This window comes from Salmo salar, chromosome 07 (genome assembly GCF_965601325.2).
Source record: "Salmo salar chromosome 07, fSalSal1, whole genome shotgun sequence".
In the NCBI taxonomy this organism is placed as follows: Eukaryota; Metazoa; Chordata; class Actinopteri; order Salmoniformes; family Salmonidae; genus Salmo; species Salmo salar.
Genome location: NC_138297.1, coordinates 41,472,501 through 41,490,155, shown reverse-complemented (window position 1 = coordinate 41,490,155; position 17,655 = coordinate 41,472,501). Strand labels below are relative to the sequence as shown.

The following is a 17,655-nucleotide window of genomic DNA, read 5'->3' as shown; positions in this document are numbered from 1 at the left end:
GTTTGTGGTGCCAGTGTCTTCATGTAAGGCTGAGAGGAGTTTCAGTGCACTCCGCAGGTTGAAGACCTGGCTACGGGCTATCATGGGCCAAGAGAGACTGAACGGCGTAGTTGTCTAATGTACATAAAGACAGGCTGGACAGTCTCAAGAGGGAAAATATCTGCTAGCAATTTGTTTGATCCATTGAAACCCGCAAACATGTTTGGTTCTTTTGTTCATTAGTTCAGTAGTGTGTATAGCAGTGGTTCTCAACCTTTTTTGGGTACTGGAACCCCTGCATATTTTGAGGCAAGGCAGGCAAGGTTTTAAGCGGTCCTTAGGGACCCCCACCCCCTCTATATTATATGTAAAGTTACTGGAAACCTTGTCGTACTGAATACGTTTATTACACTTTTTTATTTCACGGACCCCTTGCAATTACACCAGGGACCCCTAGGGTGTATATGATATTTGTTCTTTTAGTAGTTTTCAGTTTTTAGTAAGTGACAGTACACTTACTAATTATTTATTTTATGCTATTTTATTTAAAATTGCATACTTTGTGTGACATGCTTGTCTATAGCTGTTGTTTGAAGAGTTGAGACACTGACTGAACAATAAACAAGTATTTTTGAAGGATATTTTGGTTGATTTATTTGGGTTATTCATTGAATTACTTCTTTAGCTTTTAGAACTGTACTTATTTTGAGCTTTTTGTTCTTGTAAAGCTATTGTAGTAGACTCAGGCCAGTGGCACACATTTAATGACTATATAAATGTATCAGAAAAAGTGAAATAAAAAGGTAAATTCAATACGGAGACCAACTTTGTGATGGTTCTCAATGGAGATTTTAGATGAGATCGCACCATGCTCATTGTATTTACGAAAACGGCACCCATATAGTGTACAGTACCATTGTCACCTACTGGCCTTCCTTGGTCTTGCTGGTTGTAAGTACAACTACCTGCATACATACTGGACTGATAAGGAACACTGCTATAATTATAATAATTATTATGAGTATTATAATTATTTAAATATTTAAAGAAGTTGGCACAACCCTTCAGTTAACTACCTATCAATTATCCAGTAGTAGTAATTATGGTTCCTCAATATACATTTAACATATTACAACGTAGGCTACGTGTTACAGCACTACTTTTGGTGTCCCTCTCAGGAATTGCTCTTGATAAAATGTCATGTAATTGTCCCCTCCTAAATTGATATCAGATTTTCGCCCCTGGTAAATTGTATTGTACCTGTGAGGCACGTTCTCAATAAGCAACACGCTAAGGCCTACCATTGATACGGCGTTACAGGACTGAATAATTTGAATATGTTTGGTGGAGCGCGTCTTTGGTAACCGGAAAAGAGGTGCTCTTTGGAAACTGGGATGGATACAAGCTGAATGCAGTTTGCACTGCAGGTAGGACTATGTGAATTGTGAATATTGCAAAAGCATCACGAGTAGACCATTTAGAAACATTTTATGGATAGGCTCCTTGGCTAATGAATGGCCAGGATAATAAATACACCTGATGCATTGCTGTCGAAACAGATTTCGTTTTTCCCACGGAGGGCTTGTTGTTTAATCACGTGAAACGGATAACAAGCAATTGTTAAAAGGAAAATAACTTAAATGTTTCTAAAATATTGTCACTGGCATCAGCTAATCTCGTCCATATGCCCCTCATGGTACATGTAACGTACATTAGGTTTTTTACACACATCCAAAATAATAACAGGAGCTGGCTAAAATAATTTAGCTCTGGTAATTAAGATTTCAAGGCTGTTTCATGAGCCAAACCCTTTATCAATAGCCTTGACTACTTGGCGAATGCATTTGGCAGGACCAACGAAAACAGCCTTCATTGAAATGAGGGGATGCATGGTTTTTAACCAAATTAAACAAAGTGGAAAAAAAGTTTGTTTCTAAATACGTGGTTTAGGGGCACAAAAAGCACATCTATTTTGTTCCATGTGCATATGGGCGTTGTCAAAATCCATGCCTTAAAGGGATATTTCGGGAATTTTGGCAACAATCCCCTTTATCTACTTCACCAGAGTCAGTTGAACCCGTGGACACCATTTATGTGTCTCTGTGTCCAGTATGAGCCTGGTTCCTCTCTGTAAAAAGGGCTTTATAAATAAATAAATAAATACATTTGATTTGTAGAGCTGCTGGATAAGACAGAAGATGGAGAACCATTGCAGCATGAAATATGAGAGGATGAGGGCATGGAGGCAATGAATGAGGTGGAAGAAGACTGGAGTTTCTTCAGGAATTGGTGGACACAATCAATGACACTGAGGGGAGCAAACAACATGGGTTACATAGTAAGTATTGCACAATATAACACATTATCAATGTTCCCTCTAAACTGCGCGCAGCTCCCCTTCGACTGCCATGCATAAGAAATATCAGCGCATGCAGAGAAACACGAGATTGAACTTCACTCAACTTTCTAGAGTATTCCCCTTTAGATAACACTACCAACGTTGCGATCTACTGTGGGAATTGTGCTCGAATCAACGCAATATTAGCCAATTTAACATACAGAAACAAAACGAACTATGCAAGAGATTTTCTTGTAGGCAGAGCGCATCGGAGTAGGATTCGATTGTATTGACAAGCATCAGGCACCTACACGCTACACAGACCGGTGCACCATAGCCAATCAGAGCTGTAGTAAGCCTATATGCAAATAGAATTGCCATATATGGATCTGTGCCATTCTGTTTACTGCATGAGCGGTCGCGAGTACATGCGCTTGTTTCGAGATCAAAGCAAGAGCTGCATGTAGCCACCCGTTCATATTCTTTGCTAGTGTGTGAGTTATTAGCCCAGTTATATAGCTAATTTCTAGTCAACAATGGGGGAGTGGTTGCTTCCTACAAGAGCACAAAATGTGTTGATTACTAGCCATCTTTGAAAAGCAAGTCAGGTAAAGAGTTTTTTTTTTTTATGTCTTAAAAGGGGCAGTGTTGTATTTTGAGTTGTCTTGAATAAGCTAAATAGCCAATACAATAGGCAGAGGGTAGCATAATTTGTCGGATTCTCTCTAATAATGGTATGGGAATAATAATGAATGTTATTTTGTAAAGTGGTTTCTTGCATCAAACACCACAACATTTTCAGTCACCTTGTCTGAAGGACAAGTGGCTAAACAGGTTAATGTCAAACCCTGCATGTTTCTTTCAAAAGTCTCATGGAATGTGGGCCTTCATTGAACAACACATTTGCTGCTACTGTAGGTTGAACATCTTCTTCCATGTTAAAATGTTATGGGATGCATTTTTCTCCATTGTTTTTGGTGGTAGGCTACTCTGGTAAGCACACATTATGATACAATTCGCCACTGTAAAAACTAACTTAAAGCTGGTACAGAAATTCACAGGGAACATTACACGTAACATAAACTTGATGCCAAGATTCAAAGATTGAATGAAAACAATGAATGATGAAAACATTGCAAAATACTGTATTTTGTATAATATAAAACGCAACATGCAACAATTTCAAAGGTTTTACAGTTCATAAGGAAATTTGTCATCTTAAATAAATTGATTAGGCCCTAATCTATGAATTTCACGACTGGAAATACAGATATGCATCTGTTGGTCACAGACACCATTTTAAAAAAGGTAGGGGTGTGGATCTGAACCAGTCAGTATCTGGTGCGACCACCATTTGCCCCATGCAGCGTAACATCTCCTTCGCATAAAGTTGAACCTCTCCTCTTCAATGGTTGTGTGAAGTTGCTGGATTTTGGCAGGAATTGGAACACACTGTCGTATACGCCGATCCAGAGCATCCCAAACATGCTCAATGGGTGACCTGTATGCAGGCCATGGGAGAACTGGGACATTTTCAGCTTCCAGGAATTGTGTACAGATCCTTCCGACATGAGGCCGTGCATTATCATGTTGAAACAAAGTGATGGCAGGGGATGAATGGCACGACAATGGGCCTCAGGATCTCATCATGGTATCTCTGAACTCACATTTCGGAGTGCGAAAACCTGAACATTTTGTTGCTGTGGTATCATTTTGGTATCAAGTATTGTTTTTTCAAATTCTGCCCTCTAGAGGATTTTTGCAAAATAGAACACATGGCACTTCGAAATCTGCAATAAATACATTTTGCACTTGAAAGATTTAACTTTGCTGTTACAGTAAATGTATCCAAATCAATGTAAGGACACAACGGCATGCTACTTTAAAAGATGGCTAGTTATTATTAGCCTGGTTCTGTATGGAATGCAGGCACATTATGGGACACAGGCCAGGTCATTTATCAATAATTTGGAAAACCATCTAAAAAATAAATAAATTTGTGTGACCAAATCGTGTGCAGGTGCCACCACTGAGTTGGTAGCAGTACCAGTGCCACCAGTGGAAAAGTGTAGAACCCTGCACACAGCTATTAATAACGCATTGTCATCCCTACTGACTCTGATCAGATGGGCTCACTAAACAGAAATACTGTGTTTGTAAACTTTCTAAATGTTGGAGTTTTCCCTTGACTGTCTAAATTAAAAACAAGAAAATCGTGCAGTCTGCTTTGCTTAATATAAGGAATTTGATTTATAGCATTTACTATTACTCAAGTATGAGTTGAGTATTTTTCAACCACTGTACTTAAGTACATTTAAAACCATATACTTTTAGACTTTTCCACAAGTAGTGTTTTACTGGGTGACTTTCACTTGTCATTTTCTATTAGTATAAGTACAGTTTCTTTACTGTTACTCAAGTATGACAATTGAGTACTTTTCTCACCACTGCTTTTACACAAGGGTGGAACTGAAATGTTAGTTTAATGTCGCAGGTGAATAAATAATTCCAAGTATTATGTAACAAATCTGGAAATACCGAATTTGTCTCGTCTTTGAATTCTACAATATTTTTTCATTACAGGTGAATGCAAAAATCAACATTCCATCAGAGGTATTTTATGAAGAATACCATATACACCTTTAAATATCACTTGCAGAGGCCAGTCAAATAACTCTGTGGCCTTATGTCATCACCTTTAATGATGATTTACTTATGCGTGCCATGCACAGGCAGTCCCTTTGTCTACACCCTGGCACCCTAAAACTCAGAATTGGACAGTGAGGATACAGTTATAATTTCTACACATTCCACAACTATGAGGGTGAAACCATGGTATCGGTTCTTTCAGCACCTATATTCATATGACACCTCGCACTAGTCACCTGCACCTGAGGGGCAAGAGGTCATTTTCATTATATGGAGTTTACTGAAACGAGTGCTTTGACTAAAAAGAAAAAACTCTTTACAGAGACTGAGGCCAGCGACAGGCCCTATGTGTAATGTTACTCAGCTGATAAACAGGTATGCAGGTTTTTAAACCTGATTTTAATCCTCATCTTAAATTAACCAAGAGCTTTAGATCGGTCACGGAATACTCGCCTGCGAGACAATAACTTTATCACCTCTTAACAGTCCAGATCATAGCAAAGTAAGGAATTCAGAAAACTATTTGGTCTGGAATGGGCCCGGGCTGTTGCCAATCCCCTATTCCAGGGATAGGCAACCCTGGTTCTGGAGAGCCACAGGCACAACATTTTGTATTTGTTTAACCGACCTGGAAACCTAGGTGGGTTTTAATTTAGGTTTCCCAAATGCAGCTTCAAGCTAAATTCTTCGTTAGAACCATACGATCCTATGGTATCCTATCAAGATGCTTTTGGGAAACCGGGCCCTGATCAGTAAGTAGCTAAGTGTGGTTCCTAGTTGGGATAAAATCCTGCAGTACCTCGGGCAGTTTCCTACCCCTGCCCAACTCCTAGACCCAGAACTCACGCCAACTCAAATACATGACTAATCTGAGTCGAAGGAATTTTGGGATTATCAATAAATCTGACAGTTGTGTGCTTTCAAGAGAATTCAGAGGACTTACTAACAGCCTTAAATGGAGAAGACTTGTCTGCGATCGGACACTCGCACTGAAATCTGGGACTTCAGTAACAGAAAGAGGGTTGGTGGTAGTTAATAAAGTTCTATGCTTTAAATACAAAGTGACAGACAGAGACAATGGAAAGTGCCGATAATTCCAATGTTGCCATAAATTGGTTTGTGGGCACTCACCTTGTAAATCCTCTGTGTTCTATGAGTTTCACGTCCTAAAGATCCCGTGTCTGGGTATTCCTTATGACAAAGACAATGGGGACATGATGCTATGCATTCTACACTACCTGAGATGGAGAATGGGATATTACATGGTTGTATAATAGGGGTTTATAATCGTCGCTGTACAATGCTTTGTCAATACGAAAAATAAGACTTACCACTGTAAGTGTAATAAAATATGTCACTTTTAATAAAAACTGAACAAAATAACAAAACAATGTTAAAATAACTTGCATCTATAACACTACCACACATTAGGCATCACACACTTCATACAGTATAAGCAGCCAGACAATAGCAATTATTTACATGACAATATTGTTACACCAGAGGCACACCAGGGGTCAGTTTTCATGCCACACTTATATCAGTAACACACAGGGAGGCACACAATGCCTTCCAGCAGATGCTCATCATAAGAGGATATATGACAATAGGTTCTGTTAGATTGGAAAATAAGAGATGAGGACGGCTATTCAACGCTGGTGTAGATGACTTCTGAGCATCTGTTGAATGGCATAGGGCACACTTTAATAAGCATACATTTAAGGGCTATTGCCGTTAATTCTCCATTGCAATGACATGTAAATCATGATATGAAAACCATGTCATATTCATTTAGTTATTGACCGTAGATACTCATTTATGGGTGTATTGCCTTTTACTCACAGGAAATAACTACTTGAGAGACACAGTACATCAAATTCACTGTATGAATGTTAGGATTAAAATTGTAGGATTACATGCAGACATACAGATTAGGTCAAGTGAAAGCCATTCCTTTTTTGTTGTCTTAATTCCACCCACTTCAGAGTATTAGTGGTAACTACTATTAGCAGAACAGCTTGCTGGAATTGAGGTAGTTACTAGATGACCTCACCACTCAATTCTGAATTTCTTCAGTGCCTAATTAACATTATTTGCTTACTGAAATTGTCAATTAACAAATGACTAAATAAATCACTATGGATGTGGCATTCACAAGTTTACAGCATTATACCTATGTACACTATTAATCAACACTCGTAGAAGCAAAATGATTGAATCGTTAGAAGCGTAACTAACACTCACAGTGATAACGAGTAAACAAAAAAACAGATTTTCAGTAAATCATTGTTTTGTTATGGCTTTTCATAGTATTCGGTACTTTGAATTGTAGAAGCATTTCACATTCAACAGACAAAATAATTAAAAACACAGGTTTTACAATACAAACACATAATTTGGTCCATTTTGATAATAATACCTTACTATGATTGGCATATATGTTTAGGACAATAAATAGTTTGAAAGTGAAAAGACAATCTTAACTGTTTAAAAATGTATTTAAATCAAGATGGAGAGAGTTTCATTTCACCCATATTGCTGATAGTGCGAGTTGAAGTGCAATTAGTAAAAAGAAAGTATGGGGACAATATTCATTCCATGAAATAGAATTGCCATTTTTCATACCAGTCAAACATGTAACCCTAAACAGAAAACCCATTTGGGTGCAGAGACTTAAAATGTTTGCACTTAAGTCAAAAGAACAAACTAGCCAGTCATGTGTTGGTCTGTCCTTCTCTATTATAATGAGATGGGGGGGAGATAATATGGACACTCAGCTATCAGATAGTATCGTTAGCGTAGATAGAATATCTGCATATGTGGTAGCTGAGTATTGCAAGACGACTTTGTCATTTCCTGAAGCGGATGTAAGCTATAGACATACCAACACATTGCAAATCATGTCTATTCTTAGGTCGACAACGCTTCAAAATTCAAAACCCAAGGATCAAAAGTAAATGTCAATCTCCCAGGAGTATTTGCAACCTTACAGTATGTACAGAATTAAAAAGGTAACTTATCTTATAACCATTGAAGCAAAGATTTCAGCACTTCTTCTCTGTGTTATGTACACAATTCCCACCTTTCAATACACAGCAAGGGAATAGTAGTGAATCAAATGCCCAATATTTAAAAAAAATTGTTCATAGCGCTATTTACACTGGATAGTTCATAAATGCTTAGAACTTAGGGAAGAATTGTCTGTGATGGAAGACTCAAGATAATATTTCCACCTCGTAAAATTGCAAATTTACAGGTACAGTATATAGCCTAAACTATCTTGACCTAATTCAAGGAATTTTAATCAAAAATACTTCGGTACTCAAAAGGCCAAAATCACAAATCATTATATTGTAATATCAACCAATCAATATGTATGGGTCTACAAGACATGGCAATTGTATTTCTATGAAATGAGACTGGCAAGATGCTAAGCATTGCTGGTGAACCTAGCTCATACACTATTATTGGTCATTTCTAAATACTGTAATATTGCCTTTATCTCCGAAAGTATATCAACATCCTTGAAGTTGATAAACACAAATACGACCAAAACAAAATAATGAATCAGATGATGAACAAATAGAATGCAAACTGACATCTCAACTACACCAACCAAGCAGTACTAGATGAACTATAGTTTAATTTTGTATTTAAAAAAAAAAAATCTGACGGATGATTCTGAGAGGTGGACGCTCTCAACCTGCCATTTATGGATAAGAACAGGAAGTAGGAAGTGGTGGACAGGAAGCTCCCGCTCTGTGGGTTGACTGAGCGTGCTCTGTAAAATAATGGTAACTTGGAGCACTTCTGGAGGCCGATGGCTGACAGTAGGCAGATGGATATGGGGAGTCAGTTGAAGTTAGTCGGAGAAGAGGCTGGCAAAGGACTGGCGCAGGCTGCGGATGGTCTCTGCCTTGGCCTCGTCGTCCGTGGCGTTCCCTTTCAGGGTCTCAGTGAAGGTGTTGGTGAGCGACTGGGATTTGCTGCAAGGTGCGAAAGTGAGAGTGAGGCTGAGGCCTGAGGGGCATGCAACATGGAGAAGGTGGATGTATGTGCGTGCATTCATGCATGCGCATGTGTGAAGTGGGGCGAGGGGATCATATTCTGCCAACTTCGCCACTGCACAGTTTGATCAACAGAGGCTGGCCAACGACACACACAACAGGGAATAAACTAGTGCACTTTGCTCTCTAAGGCCAACAAGATTTTAACAAAGGCGCTTAATCTTAGAAGACACATGTTAATGTTCATTATAGCAAAGCCAACGACTGTCTACATGGACAGAAATACAGTCAAACTTTAGAAGTGTATCCAAGCCAGGAGGCAAACTGGGGAATGGTTGTAAACTACTTGCAAATTGCCTAACCAACAACCCCTTTGCCATGAACAGCCAATCCACGTGGGAGGAGTTACGAGAGAATCAAAGCTCAAGAGGTAGTTTCACTTTTATCACATTATTTTCTGAAGAGCTGGCTGGAGCTGAGCATCCTGTAAATGCAGGCCATTACTAAACAGCCGTTAAACAGGAACAAAAGTTGGCATGTCAGAGATTATAATAGAGTATTTCTGTAAACAGGAGCATGTACGGTAAAATCTTTATACAATGTCTCCATCTAGCAGCCGTTTGTGGCATCTGCACAGATCTGCTCCAAGTAGAGATATTCCTAGTACTCACCCAGAAGGTTTTAATGATCAGACGACAGTTTTCACAGAACTTTTACTAGAGATCTTGTACTTAGCACAGTAGATTTCTTTACAATTTTAATGAAGCAATAAAGCCCGAGGAGGTGTGGTATTTGGCCAATATAAGACATTATAAACTGGGTGGTTCGAGCCCTGAATGCTAATTGGCTGAAAGCCGTGGTACATCACATCGTATACCACGAGTATGACAAAATATACATTTTTACTGTTGTAATTATGTTGGTAACCAGTTTATAATAGCAATAAGGCACTTTGGGGGTTTGTGGTATATGGCCAACATACCACGGCTAAGGGCTGTATCCAAGCACTCCGCGTTGAGTCGTGCATGAGAACAGCCCTCAGCCATATAACACAACCCCTTATGCCTTATTGCTTAATTATATTCTTCTGTTGAGTTAGTATTAGTATTACACACCCATGTTAACATCAGCCTTGATCATGGAAATGAGATTTGAGGCATTTGATCACTTACTTCAGTTGAGGAGGTTGTTTCTGGGAGCCAGTGCCGGTGGCGGCGGGAGGTGGCATTGGTCCTGGCTGGAAGGCCTGGCTGGGAGAGGTGTTAGCTGAGCGGGCTCGCTGAGGAGAACCCTGTGCTGACTGGGAGGGAGAATCAGAGCCAGAGCGATGCCCACCTGCAGAGCGAACACACACTCATGTTTCGTCTCAGAGACTCAAGGCACTACTATGCGTATTTCTCAACACTATCATAATATTCATATTCACCACAACAGCAATCAATTGTTGTAGCAATCAAACTGGTGATAAGATGTCGATGGAGGTCTCTTTACCTTGGGCCCTTCTTGGCTGGGTCGTCTGTGGCTGTGAAATGAAAAGCATTGAAAATGGACAGTAATAGTGCATGATGCATGGTTGGTTTGATATACTCCCTACACAAGGGCTTATTTGAAGCAATTGTTCATTACTTTTGAGATCGAATCTACATAATCAATTCAAATGCAAATCCATAATAGTGTTACATTCTGGAGAAGAGGTGAAAGAGATTTACCTTCACAGCGCTGGGCTGTGGTGTGTTGATACCGAGCAGCACGCTGCACATCTTATTGATCACTAGATCAGTGATCAGCTGCCTGTCCTCCTCCACGTGCTCACCAATCAGAGGCATGGAACTGTCCATCACCTAGATGAAACAGGAGAGGTACACCAATCAGAGTGAAGAACAACACGGACAGTATAAGCAGGGATTCTGGACTGCGTCAATGCAAGTAAAATGGGAAATTCACTGTAAATCCATTCAACATGATCGACTTCATTCTTGCCACTAGAGAGCGGTATTGTACATCTTATTTGAGTAGCTAGGCCTAATGAAGATGATGGTGAGGGGGTGAAACCATTGCCGTTTTGATGTTAGAGCACAGTGATTAAAGGAGTCTATTGACCGCTGAAATGTGTATACAGTACTATAGGCAAAAACATGAGAGATGTGACTTCCCCCATATTATTACAGAAATAGTACAGTCATTATTTTCGTACATTTTGTACTTATTTCGTAACTTATGGGTGGACACTGGATGTCAGGACATGGCACAGCCACATAGATAATTGACTCAACACCGTAGCATTTCAACTCACAACACACGCTTTGTTTTAAAACCATCTCCGCAAAGCATGTGGCTCTCCACAGATCCAACAGCCATGTTTTCCTCCGCATGAGAGGGTTGTGCCTATGCCACGCCAAATGAGAACCAAAACAAACAGAGGAAAGCGTGTCTCACAGACTGAGGGAGAGAACGGAGGGAGCACTTTGCCAGCAGAATGCATGTGTTGTTTCCCCAGAGCGGTATCAGGCCGCTGCACGCATTGTGGCCAGAGCACACTGTAAACAGACAGAAGTCCTTTCATCCATGTGCCCCTTGTACACAGGCAAGTGTCTGTATGTATGTGTCCGTATGTGTGTCTACGAGTGTCTGTATGTATGTGTGTGTGTGTGTGTGTGCGTGTGTGCGCAGCTGGGAGATGGGTAGAATGAAGAGAACTGGGCGGGTGATGTGCCTGTTGGTATTGCCCCTTATTCATAACCAGTGGTGTAAAGTACTAAAAATATTTGCAAGTACTACTTAAGTCGTTTTTTGGGGTATATGTAATTTACTATTTATATTTTTTACAACTTTTACTTCACCACATTCCTAAAGAAAATTATGTACTTTCTACTCCATACATTTTCCTTGTCACCCAAAAGTACTCGTTACATTTTGAATGCTTAGCAGAACATGAAAATGGTCCAATTCCCACACTTATCAAGAGAACATCCCTGGTCGTCCCTACTGCCTCTGATCTGACGGACTCACTAAACACATGCTTCATTTGTAAAGTATGTCTAAGTGTTGGAGCGTGCCCCTGGCTATCTGTAAACAAAAAGACAAGAAAATGTTGACGTCTGGTTTGCTTAATATAAGGAATTTTTTATTATTTATACTTGTACTTTTACTTTTGATACTTAAGTATAATTTTACAAATAACATTTACTTTTGATACTTAAGTATATTTAAAATCAAATACTTGAGCAGAAGTCTAAAAGTATGACAATTGGGTACTTTTTCCACCTCTGGACATAACCATAAGGGACTGGGACTGACTGAGCCCTGGAGGACTGGCAGCTGCAGCCGGGACCCACTGCAAGCCAGGAGCCACTTCAAACGTGGTGCAGTGGCAGCCAGAGTACCGGTTACACCCTGGTGATTTATTGGGATATAGACTCATCTAGCAGATGACAAGGCTGCAGTTAAGTTGCCCTTTAGTATTAGAACATGGAGGAGAGGTGTTGTTTTTCCCCTCTTTTATTGGGCTGCACAGTGTTCTTTCCTGCTGCTGGTCTGGACACTATGTTCTGAAATGGAAAAAGTAAGGGTTGGAAATGGTGAACTCTGTACTTGGCCGGACAATACAGAAACTCAAAAGAGGCTATTGTTGTTTGTTTACTTTAGCCAAGTGATTTCTATGATAGTGTGCAATTTTTTTTAATGTGAAATGGCAAGTGCCAGATGTACGCCTAAGTATGTGTGCCAAAATTCTCACACAGATGTTGTTGAACTATCCATGCAAACGATTTCCATTGAATACTGCTAGTAATACATGGAACCTATATAGCACTTTTGAAGGACCCAAAGTCGCTTTACAATTATAGAAACGAAAAACAACAACAAAACAGGAGTCAAATCAAAACATCAGACTAAACAAAATATGAATAAATGTATCAGTGTATGAGGAGGGTTGGGATTTGGATATGAACCCGGTTTGGGTAAGTGGTAGGGTAAGGGTTAGGTACTGCTCAGTATGGTGTAGAGAGGAGTGTCTTAGTGGTGTATTTCTTTGCTTGTATGTGTGTGTGTGTGTGTGTGTGTGTGTGTGTGTGTGTGTGTGTGTGTGGGGGGGGGGGGCTTGTCAAAGAGGTGGGGCTTTAGGAGGGCCTGAAAGATAGTGATGGACTTCGAGTCACAGATGGCTGGAGGCTGGATCAGCCCTGGAGAAGCCCCTGTCGCCAGAGTGCTGTCAGGACTTAGTGTGGGTGAGGAGTTGGGCTGCAGAGTTTTGAACCATTTGGAGCTTATGGGGGAGCTTGAGTTGATGCCGGAGGGTAGTGAGATGCAGTAGTCTAGGCGGGAGGAGATGAATGCATGTATGAGGGTTTCAGCGGCAGGATGGGAGAAGGACGACCTGACCTTGGCAATGTTTCAGAGGTGGAAGAATGAGGTTTAAACAGTCTGTCTTATGTGGTAGTCAAATGAAAGGGTGGAGTCCAGGATGACGCCAAGGTTTCGTGCATGGAGGGAGAGAGAGACAGTGGTATCGTCAATGGTGAGGGTGAGGTTGCCAGCTTTGGTGAGGGTGGAGGAGTTGTTCTGTTTTATCACTGTTGAGCTTAAGGAAGTTTTGTTTTTATTGTAGGATTCAATGTTCGTCAGAGGTGGGTTGAGGAGGGATTTGGTGCAGAGGTAGATCTGGGTGTCATCGGCATAGCAGTGGAAGTGACGGAGGATCTAACCAAGAGGAAGGATATAGATGAGTAAGGCACCCAGCACAGAGCCCTTGGGAACGCCCTGTATAACTGCAGCTGAGTCTGAGGTGTGGTCATTGAGGGAGATGTTGTGGGTCCGGTTTGTGAGGTATGATTGTAGTGAGGAGGATCTGATGGCTCACTGCGTCAAAAGCGGCACTCCGGTCAAGGAGAATCAGGATGTTGAGGGCCCCAGCATCAGCAGAGATGAGGTCATTGATAACTTTGAGGAGTGCAGTTTCAATACTGGAGGGGCGGAAACCAGACTGGAGAGACTCAAACAGGTTGTTGATTAGCAGGTGGGTTTGAAATTGGGAGGCAACTGTAGGTTCTGGAGTCTTGGCAAGGAAGGGGAGGTTGGAAATGGGGTGGAAGTTGAGGATGGTAGTGTCCAGTCCTGGCTTTTTAAAGATTGGGGTGACTGCAGCTGTTTTGTAGTTGGAGGGGACAGTTCTGTGGGCGCGGGAGAGGTTGACAATGTGTGTGATATACGGACAGAGAACAGGCAGGCAGGCTTTGATGAGAACAGTGGGGAGATGATCCATGGAGCAAGTTGTAGACTTGGAATACATGAGTTTTGACATGTTTTTAGATATAAGGAGTCAAATGGGGCAAATTCGGAGAGTCAGGTTTCAGGTGTGACGGTTAGGAGGTTGACAGGGAGAGGGGTGGCTGAGGGAGATTGATCAGTCAGTAATGAGTTGATTTTGGTGATCTTATTCTTGAAAAACTGAAGGAAGGAGTTGCAGAGTTCAGTGGAGGGAGTAGAGAAGGTGTCATCACGGGGCTGAAGTAGTTTGAGAAGTAGGTGGACCTGGCAGCACGGAGGGCATCTCTTGTAGGTGGAGAGGTGTAGTTTGTAGGCCTCAGTGTGGACATTGAGGCCAGACTTCCTGCTCAGGCACTCCAGACAGTGGCCAGCTTGCTTCACAGGGCATGGACCTCAGGGGTAAACCAAGGGGAAGAGAAGACCGGTTTAGTTTGGAGGGGGGCCAGAGAGTTGAGGGAGTCGGAGCAGTATTGAATTGGGCAGCTTGTTCATTATGTGAGTTGGGGGTGTGGTCAAGGGGCAGGGCAGAGCAGATGGCATCAGAGTTGGAGGGGGTCAACAACTTTGATGTTGTGGAAAGAGATGAGGCGTTTGCCAGTGTTGTATGAGGTAATGAGAAATTAAGGCGTGTGGTTAAACAGTGGGAACAGGGAGGGGGAAAAATGAGTTAGGTTGAGGCCAACAGAGCAGACGAGGTCAAGTACAGTGGGGTAAAAAAAAGTATTTGATCCCCTGCTGATTTTGTACGTTTGCCCACTTACAAAGAAATGATCAGTCTATAATTTTAATGGTAGGTTTATTTGAACAGTGAGAGACAGAATAACAAACAAATCCAGAAAAACGCATGTCAAAAATAATTTGCATTTTAATAAGTATTTTACCCCTCTGCAAAACATGACTTAGTACCTGGTGGCAAAACCCTTGTTGGCAATCACAGAGGTCAGACGTTTCTTGTAGTTGGCCACCAGGTTTGCACACATCTCAGGAGGGATTTTGTCCCACTCCTCTTTGCAGATCTTCTCCAAGTCATTAAGGTTTCGAGGCTGACGTTTGGCAACTCGAACCTTCAGCTCCCTCCACAGATTTTCTATGGGATTAAGGTCTGGAGACTGGCTAGGCCACTCCAGGACCTTAATATGCTTCTTCTTGAGCCACTCCTTTGTTGCCTTGGCCATGTGTTTTGGGTCATTGTCATGCTGGAATACCCATTCACGACCCATTTTCAATGCCCTGGCTGAGGGAAGGAGGTTCTCACCCAAGATTTGACGGTACATGGCCCCGTCCATCGTCTCTTTGATGCGGTGAACTTGTCCTGTCCCCTTAGCAGAAAAACACCCCCAAAGCATAATGTTTCCACCTCCATGTTTGAGGTGTTGTGGTCAGATGAGACCAAAATGGAGCTCTTTGGCATCAACTCAACTCACCGTGTTTGGAGGAGGAGGAATGCTGCCTATGACCTCAAGAACACCACGGTGGGGATGGTGTTCTTGAGGTCATAGGCAGCATTCCTCCTCCTCCAAACACGGTGAGTTGAGTTGATGCCAAAGAGCTCCATTTTGGTCTCATCTGACCACAACACTTTCACCAGTTGTCCTCTGAATCATTCAGATGTTCATTGGCACACTTCAGACGGGCATGTATATGTATTCTTGAGCAGGGGGACCTTGCGGGCGTTGCAGGATTTCAGTCCTTCACGGCGTAGTGTGTTACCAATTGTTTTCTTGGTGACTATGGTCCCAGCTGCCTTGAGATCATTGACAAGATCCTCCCGTGTAGTTCTGGGCTGATTCCTCACCGTTCAAGATCATTGCAACTCCACGAGGTGAGATCTTGCATGGAGCCCCAGGCCGAGGGATATTGACAGTTCTTTTGTGTTTCTTCCATTTGTGAATAATCGCACCAAATGTTGTCACCTTCTCACCGAGCTGCTTGGTGATGGTCTTGTAGCCCATTCCAGCCTTGTGTAGGTCGACAATCTTGTCCCTGACATCCTTGGAGAGCTCTTTGGTCTTGGCCATGGTGGAGAGTTTGGAATCTGATTGATTGCTTCTGTGGACAGGTGTCTTTTTTACAGGTAACAAGCTGCAGTTAGGAGCACTCCCTTTAAGAGTGTGCTCCTAATCTCAGCTCGTTACCTGTATAAAAGACACCTGGGAGCCGACCCAGAAATCTTTCTGATTGAGAGGGGGTCAAATACTTATTTCCCTCATTAAAATGCAAATAAATTTATAACATTTTTGACATGCGTTTTTCTGGATATTTTGGTTGTTATTCTGTCTCTCACTGTTCTAATAAACCTACCATTCAAATTATAGACCGATCCTTTCTTTATCAGTGGGCAAATGTACAAAATCAGCAGGGGATGAAATACTTTTTTCCCCCACTGTATGTGTCCATTGATGTGAGTTGGAAAATTGACATCTTGGGTAATATTGAAACGGTCCAGAACAGCAATGAAAACGGAGGCAAGTTTTTAGTTTGATGAGTCCACATGAATATTCATATCACTAAGCAACAGTAAGCAGGGGGGGGGGGGGGTTGTAAGCAATGTATTCAAATGAGAAGACAGTAGGGAGAGACAGTTCAGTCATTTAGAGACAGTAGGGAGATACAGTAGGTTATTTCGATTTTAGAGTTGTACAGTACAGCGAGGCCACCACCACGGCTGGTGGAGTGGAGGTGACACAGGTAGCCATAACCAGCGGGAGTAGCTTGGTTAAGAGAAAATAAATCACCAGTGTGTTGCCAAGTTTCAGTTAGGAGCTTGTTGTCAGATATAAGTTCATGGAGCAAGGGAACTTTCGTTGTTCATTGATCAAGTGTTGAGGAGAGCAAAGTTAGTATTGTGAGGTGAGTTTCTGGATAGAGGTAGGCTGACGGGGGGGTAAGCAGTCATGGTTTACAGTGCCAGATGATGGATTGAAATTCAAATGCTCCCTCAATCTTTTTTTTATTTGCATGAAAAGCATAATTCCCATGGTTCCATATGACTCCTATAGGATACAGTCAACCGGTCTTCCCAAAGACATCACAATCTAATCTGATACAAAACATATCTGCTATCTGATGTCTGTAATATCACAACACAGGCCAACATAAAGATATGCTATATGGGTCATTCCATAAACATAAAAAAAAGTTCCATTTGCATCCCTTTGATATTTTCAGTATAAATTGTGTACCAATATTTAAGTCTGTTATTAAATGAAGTGCCTTTTAATATAAACCGCATGGAGAACTCAATAAATCCACATTTTAATATGAATAAAAACTAGCTAAAGTGCCAAAATTCAGCATTTTGTCTTGTCCCTCGTGCATCCTCTGTGATTCTAGGAATATTTTATCCCACTTAACCCCAAAGTATTTACCATTATTGTAAAGCCCTCATTATTTTGTTGCTTTGACAAAGTCATTTCT

General features: G+C 41.4%; 1 protein-coding gene across 1 annotated transcript in view; it reads right to left on the bottom strand.

Annotated features, from left to right (window-relative positions):
- Nucleotides 1-6,306: 6,306 nt before the first annotated feature.
- LOC106609096 (synapsin-3) overlaps nucleotides 6,307-17,655 on the bottom strand; it is a 124,050-nt gene continuing 112,701 nt past the window's right edge. Inside the window, exons 11-14 of the mRNA XM_014207499.3 lie at nucleotides 10,683-10,814; nucleotides 10,465-10,495; nucleotides 10,146-10,308; nucleotides 6,307-8,952 (exon numbers count right to left, since the gene is read on the bottom strand). Coding sequence (XP_014062974.2) covers nucleotides 8,829-8,952; nucleotides 10,146-10,308; nucleotides 10,465-10,495; nucleotides 10,683-10,814 — 450 coding nt within the window. The 3' untranslated portion in view covers nucleotides 6,307-8,828. The remainder of the gene's footprint in view (nucleotides 8,953-10,145; nucleotides 10,309-10,464; nucleotides 10,496-10,682; nucleotides 10,815-17,655) is intronic.